Below are 7,624 nucleotides of genomic sequence, written 5' to 3' on the forward strand. Positions count from 1 at the left end.
GTTTTACGTGTGCATCGATGATTTCCCGGGTATTGTTGAACCGATTGTTTAAGATATCCCAAGCTTCCAGATAATTAGCGTCAGTTACCGGAATAGATTGAACTAGGAGCGCTGCTTCGTTTCGTAATGATGACTTCAAATACTGAAACTTCTGAGCTCCGGTGAGCGATTCGTTGCTGTGTACGGTGGCCGTGAAGAGATCATGAAATGGAAGCCAATCGACGTAACCACCGCTGAATGATGGAAGTTCCAGCTTAGGTAAACGTACATCACTAGCTGGTCTGACTTGTCTCACTGGAATGTTTGCTGCTCTTTCATTTGATTCAGTGACGAGTAGGATTGTCAGATCTTCGAGTCGAGTGACTAGAGGGTTGTATTCATCTTCGTGATCCGCGAAGTCATCGTCGTCGGGATCGATATTTGCAACTACGGCATCGTGAACCTCATCCAAGTCTTTCGATAGTTTTTCCACCTTGTCTACATACAGCTTCAAGCCAACGTCAGATAGATTCGTTGCTGTTTGACCCACCGCATTTTCAATCCTGGTGATCTGTCCCTTGATAGCTGTTCTTCTTCTCACCAGAACATCCATGATGACTTATGTTGATTCGTTTACGATCGGGATATGATCGATGGTTTAAACGGTTTCCAACGGAGAATCCACGCTAATTTTCACTGTCTCTCACGGAAAGATAGCCGATTCGATGATTAGTTGAGGAACATAATCAAGTTGACGAATGTATCCGGCTCGACGGACCAACAAATGTCGTGAACAGCGAAATAAAAGACGCGAACTTTTCCGACATAAAAACCGGTAAACCTTTTTCCTCTTATTTCAAAACAGAACTGGCCGTTAATTTATTTTTACACGCGCAAAATAACACCTTTTTTAACAGCAACCAAAAACTCACTTTCACGCGCGCGTGCGCTATATAAACATTTGAAAACGAATATAGGTACATGTACTATACAAAATTACGATGTGTACAACCGAACAAGTACCATTAAGCTAGTGCGTGAAATAACTCACTATTGAGCGATGAGACGGTCGAAATGTTTTTCTAACTTGATAGCTAAAGCTACGAAACGTTTCCTTAAAGATCCACTTAGATAGAAATGCTCGTTTGGAACAAACAGTTTAAGTGAGGGACTTCATCTTGCCGAATACAAAATAAGCTCTCAAAAAATTAATTTTACGTTTCACTTCAAGGCGAAGGGTACACAGGGAGTTCGAACTCTGCAGAGTTCACGAGAGTTCAAGGGGGATTTCCCGAGGGGTCGGACACTTGCCATTATTTTGTACGGGATTTCGGGATTTCGTAGAGATTTCGGCGATTTTATAATTACTTTTTGAAGTGATTTTGGGATTTCAATGTTAATTTACCATAGAGAGAGTTAAAAGATTTTGCGATTTTAGACAAAGTGTACGGGATTTTGGTATATGTCCGACCCCTCGGGGTTTCCAGAGAGTTCATTGTTGAGTTCTCCAGAGTTCCAGAGGGTTTCAAGAGTTCGGGATGTACAGTGGAGGTAGTCAGCATAGAAATCAGAAGGTAACTAGAACGATATTGGCAATACACGCTGATTACAACTGAAGCTTTGGCTTTACTAAAACTTGGCGGAATCCGCCAGTGGTGGCCTCTTCTGCTAGTTTTGTAACTAACAAAGTCTACCTTCGTTACGAATAAAGGATATCTTTAAAAAACAACGTTTCAGACTAATCCGCTAGTTTCAAATCGGCGCGTGGTTTACCCTCGGGTTTACCATTGCAAACATCGTTCTAGGTACTTTCTGATTTCTTTGGTAGTCTATCGACTGATCTGGCAGCACTTGAACGAGGGCTTAATATTTCGTCGCCTGAAAGCAAAAACAACGTAACTTTAAGTACAATTTTACACGTTTCGACTAGAAGTCAACAGCGTGTAACGCTCATTTTCAAAAGTGTTATTTAAAGATTAGTGTTATTTAAAACTTATTGCATTTAACATTTACCTATTTAACCTTTTATCACATTCACTTCCTTAATTACGTCCTACCATATGCGTTCCCATCTGTAGAAGGAAATCACGTTATCCCCGAGCCTTTTAGTTTTAAGTCCCTTTTATATTTTTCAATTTCTTACGGGTGTCCAAGTCGTAAAAAGGTATCATTAGTATTTTTCTTGTAAAATGTACTATTGTGGTCCGTGGAAAGTTTTGCCTCTCCTCTACATGTAGCTCTCCCCTAACCAACGTTCGGTGCTAGGAAAGAGCGCACAACTTAACTCATCCATTGTGCGCTATAACCCCTCTCTCTCACTCTATTGTTGAATACTCGGCGTCGTATCGTAAATGACTTAAAGATGCGCGGTCTCTTTTGTACGGCGTTCGGACGTCTATAGTGAACTATTGAAAGAAGCGTTACTTCAAACGGCCACCTTTAAAAATAAAATTTCAACCACGTGTACCCTTCCCGAAAACCACGTGGCGACATGTGGTACCATCGTGCAACCTTCTTCCTGGGAAATACACCAGATGATTTCTTCTTTCTACTTTTATACGCAAACCTTCTACAGCCAATAATCTTCAAGCCAAGCCACCTACTACAAGCTACCCTTAACCTTTTAACCTCTCCAAAAAGAAGCCACCAAATGTCCGTTTCCGTAATTAAACCACGCCAACTGAAATGATGCTGAACAAAACCAGGGAGTTAGAGAGATTTTGGGTGTGTGAGTCCTCAGAGTCCTGAGTGACAGAAGAGCCAGAGTTCGTACAGAGCCAGAGAGTGGACCGAGTTAAAGAGCGGACAGAGCCAAAGGGTTAAATAGACCCATACGAGCGACATATCGATCAAGGACGAAGTTCAGGAAAAGGAGCTAGCTACCCACGCCGAAGGGCAAGTCTTTGGGAAGGCGGACCACCAGCCAGAAGTTGAGCGACACCAGACCGTTTCATCAATCGGTGAGCGAAAGCCACAGGCTTCAAACTATTGTTATAGAGAGAGAGAGAGAGCCCGCGTATCCCCCCCCCCGCGACGTTCGTGTTATTGCATGCTTATTGTTATTATTATTAAGTGTTTAAGAATTGTATTGTTATTTGTATTGCTATTATTATTTTGGTTTACAATATATAAAACCATTTGGACACCCGTACTCTCGTTGTATATTTACCTATATCATACTCCTAGACATTCTTGAACCCGGTTACTTAACGTTAGGGTTGTTTCTCACGAGATTCCTCCTACTTTGCTAACGCTAGGGAAACCAATAGACACGGTTATTCGTCATCAAGAAATTAGCGTTGCAAGCGTAATGGAATATTTTAATGTAAAAATAATGTTAAAATAAAAAATGTACCACTAAAGTACCATAAGTTGTAAATATGGGACATTTTGTACTATATTGTACGCTCTCAAAATAATTGCTTTTAATTAAGAACTTTTAATTTCGAGCGTTTAATTTTGTTATATTGTTGAAAGATAAGCAGACGCTATTTCTCTATTCGCCACCGAAACTATCCTACGTGGCGCAACGGCGCTGATTTAAAAAAAAACGGGTTTAAAACGTCTGCTAAATTACCTGCGTTTGCAGCTTTTGCTCCATATTGGACTAACCAAATAAGAAAACACTTTTTTCTAATTAATAGAGCGTTGTATGAAATCGGCTCAAAACCGGCCAAACGTTTCGTGCAGACTATAGAGCTAGTTCAGCAGCACTAAAAACTTTTGGTATTCTTTGGTTAAAGAGAATTCGGCTTATGTCCAGTCTCAGTGGCGTCGGAACATTTTTGGAGCAGGGTGGGCAAGGACGTGGACATTTGTAGCAAACGGCCTCGCTCACTCCGCTCGTTCGGCGGTGTGTGTTCAGGGACGATCTCATGGCGGCAAGGAGGAGTTGTTCGCAACTTTTCCCAATGATCGCACAGCTTAGTAGAGATGGCGGATTCGAAATTCAACAATAGGAAAAGTTCCACCAGTACCCCCTCGAATGAGTTTCAAATTGCCCTACAGTAGCGTAAGAAGTATATTTGAGCTGAGAGGGAGAGAGGTTCCAAAAAAAGCGAAAAAGAATAACAACTATACAATACGATTTTTATTTTTATTTTACTTAAAATGTTAGAATAATATTTACAGTATACAGTATAAAAATTTGGTGTTAAACGTTATCTCCAAATTCTCCTTTTCTTTCGGGTGTTTTTTCGACAAACTCCGCAACGACTTCATCTAGATTTAGTTCCACTGACTTATGCACATGGATAATCAATAAATGTGTTAACCGTTTCTGGGTCATTGTTGACCGAAGATACGTTTTAACACGCCTAAGAGCGCTAAAGGGTCTTTCACCGCCAGCAGCTGAGGCAGGTACGGTTTTTACCAAGCAAATTAGTTTAACCACTTCACCAAGTAAAGAGAAAACCGCTGTTTCATAGTTTCTGAACGTCTCAACTAGTTGATCCTCACTGGTAATATTTAATTCTTTCGTTATCGCTGACAACATCATCAACTGAGCGTGTAAAAGATCGACTTCAAAATCTGAATTACAGACGCCCAGTATATCATTGACATTTTCTTTAGAAGGAACGTTTCCTTTGGAGGCTTCTAATAATATGCTTTCAAGTAAAATTAGTCGATCGATTCCGGGTTGAGAAAAACGCCGGTTTAATTCGGAAATGACGTAATCTAACATAGCGAAGTATTCTTTTCTCATATTGTCTTTTGCGCTTAGTGATGCTGCGGTGGATGGGTTGGCTGTTTGTTCATAACGCCTAGGCATCTTTTTCTTTCTAGGCTCTTTCGGGCTTTCGAGTTGCAATTTTTCTGCCGTAATTTCAGTTTCGCTCCAAATTTCTTCAAAAACTTTATCGGAACGAAAATCGGCAATAGTCTTGTTTAAAACGTCAGATGCTTGTTTAGCACCCGAAACGGTGATGTCTATCTTTTGTAGTGTCTTAGCTAAAATTTCGCAAGGAGTGAAGGTAGCCAAAGAGGCCCGCAATGCGAAAACCGTCTCAAACTGATTTAGTTTTCTTTCGTACCCTTTTAAAACCGGTCTTCTATCATCACTTACGGCGTTTTTGTCGCTCAATATCTCCGAAACGGTTTTCAGAACTCTCTCGTAGTTTTGAAGAAACCTTTTCATTGACGAAGACCGTACAGTCCATCGGGTGGGACACAATGGGAGAAGACTTTTTTCGCTTTGTATTTCGTCTTCTGGTGATATTGCCGCTGTTACGATGTTGGCATATAACGTTTTTCGCTTTGAAGACTCCAAAATAATGTTGGACACGTCCTTAACGGCAGTTAGCGTATCATTAACCATTTCGCACTTTCTCCCACATTCTTGAAAGACCAAATCTAGGGCGTGGTTGGAGCAGTGCACATACATAGACTTTGGCTGCAACTGTTCAATTTTAATTTTCAGGCCATTGATAGAGCCAGACATATTTGCCGCACCATCAAAACAGAGTCCCCTTAAATTTTCAAAACCGAGACCAATTCGAAGTAGCATATCATTTACTACAGTGAACAGAGTGGCGGCTTTAGAGTCGGGTGAATTGTACATTCCAATGAAATCTTCGTACGATTGTAGAGTTTCCGGATCGGTATAACGAATGCACAAGGTAAACTGCTCCTTTCCAGAAATATCGGTTGTTCCATCAGCAATGATAGAATAAAATGGACTCTTCTTGATTTTTGCAAGGACGCCCCTCTGGATGCGTAATGCCATACATTCCAAAATTTCGTTCTGTATATCCGCACTTAGCCAATTGTCTCGTTTTTCTATCCAATGTTTTAAGCCGGTAACATCCTCAGCTCGTTCAAGTAGAAGTTCGTGCAAGTTCCCAGATTCATTTAAGTGCCCCCTTAAAGCTTGACCAGTTCTAGCTAAGTAACGCAATGAACTAACTATGGTTTTGAGAATTTTCCTGTTTGAGAGTTGTTGTTCTTTGGAGTGTCGACTAATGAGTTGAGCCACAGATACCGTCGTAGACGCTTTTACGCAATTTAAATGATACAAACTTTTCTCGTGCTTTTTAAACTTCTCTGTGGCTTTTTTCCAATTTTTAAATCCGGTGTTGAGAAAAGTTAGTTCTACGCTTTCATTTGCGCGCTTACCTCTTTTTTCAAAGTCTTGCGCGCAAATAAAACAGAGGACTGCATCACGACGTGTATCATAATGAAGCCATTGAAAATTTTTAAACCAACTACTATGGCATGACCTATTAGAATTATTTTTAGGAAATGAAAATTTTTCATCTGGATTACATTTCTCGGTGAGACTTTGGTGTACGTGTACTCCCTGGTCTGAGCTTGTCGAAGGTTGAGGCGTTGTACTTGTATAATCCAAAGTGCCAGAATCAACATCGTCAGTCCGTAGTTGGATGGTTTCTGGAGCCTGTGATATTTCAAACCCAATTGCGTCATTTGATGCGCAGGAATCGATGTTTTCTTTAGAAGAGGCTGAAGAGCTTTGACTTGAGTTTAATTTGGCTTTATTTATCCAATCAAGTACACTCGGATTTTTTTTAGACATGGGAACGTATATCTATGTTAACACTACTGATTTAATTTATTTTACTCCTAAGTAAAAAAAATATACTTCGAGTTGAATATACTGATTTAAGGTCTAAGACTAACTTTAGTTTAAAACAAATCAGCTGAAATCCAAGGATAATACCAAATTTAATAAACCTTTCTATTTCCAAAGCAAAAATATAATTTCTCATTAACGCAATTCACGTCAACACCTATCCAGATCGAGGCTTGGAAAGTTCTGGACAAAGCCGTGTACTTTAACCTTAACCGGGTCAGTCTCATTTTCAGACTCAAATTTAAAAATAGGGGGAACAGTGGTACGCTAAAAATAGAGGTAGATATCGGTGCTTTATAATATAACCAACAAACTTTGTTAAATTTTCGTTTATGTTAATGTAAATATACGTAAAATATTACAAATATGCAGCAACATATAGAGTATTATAGAGACCGATATGACATCACAGTAAGTACTAATTATTCACTCGCTTCAAGCTAGCAGTCAGGGCCGTGTTAGGGAACTTTGGGGAATATAGAAATGTTAGTATTATTGTTCTACTGCTTGTAACTGCGGTGGAAAAACGTTTGGTTAATGTAAATATAATATTTTTTTACTTTTGTCTAAACATTTTTTATCTTGTTGGGTATCCTGCGTTATCCAAAAATGTAATAAGGTAGCATTATGCCGTATTTTGGCTTACTAAGTTCCTTAGATTATATTTTATAACTCTTTATATATTGTGCTGTTTGTACATTTTATTTTATTTAAAAGGTTTGATTAACTTATCGCATAGATATATTTCTATTCACTGTACCTGTGCTTAAGACAGCTCCGCTAGCGTAGGTTTGGCTTCATCCCACTTTTTATAACGGTCTTATTACGGTATTCTGAATAAGGTTGTCGCATTTTTAGTCCGCGATGATTTCTACATTCGATTTGATTTTCTATCAACAGTAGTTCCGGAACGCAGCCTAATTGTCTAACATATGTAGAACGTGAAGTTGCGCGTGTCGACGTCAATTATCCTTGCAGAGGCTTCAGCGGGAAATTCAACGGAAAATGTATTTTCTTGCTTTCCAAAATTTTAAACTCTATGCAAGGGTTTTTGAA

The 7,624-nt window shown here is 39.5% G+C and overlaps 1 protein-coding gene across 1 annotated transcript; it reads right to left on the reverse strand.

Annotated features, from left to right (window-relative positions):
• Positions 1–4,132: 4,132 nt before the first annotated feature.
• Positions 4,133–6,511, reverse strand: LOC149954662 (zinc finger MYM-type protein 1-like). Its single transcript, XM_090165288.1, has one exon. The coding sequence runs from the start codon at positions 6,509–6,511 to the stop codon at positions 4,133–4,135; it is 2,379 nt and encodes a 792-aa protein (XP_090021414.1).
• Between the last annotated feature and the right edge of the window lie 1,113 nt (positions 6,512–7,624).

The sequence above is a fragment of the Leiobunum rupestre genome, chromosome 2 (assembly GCF_980474605.1).
Source record: "Leiobunum rupestre chromosome 2, qqLeiRupe1.1.hap1, whole genome shotgun sequence".
In the NCBI taxonomy this organism is placed as follows: Eukaryota; Metazoa; Arthropoda; class Arachnida; order Opiliones; family Sclerosomatidae; genus Leiobunum; species Leiobunum rupestre.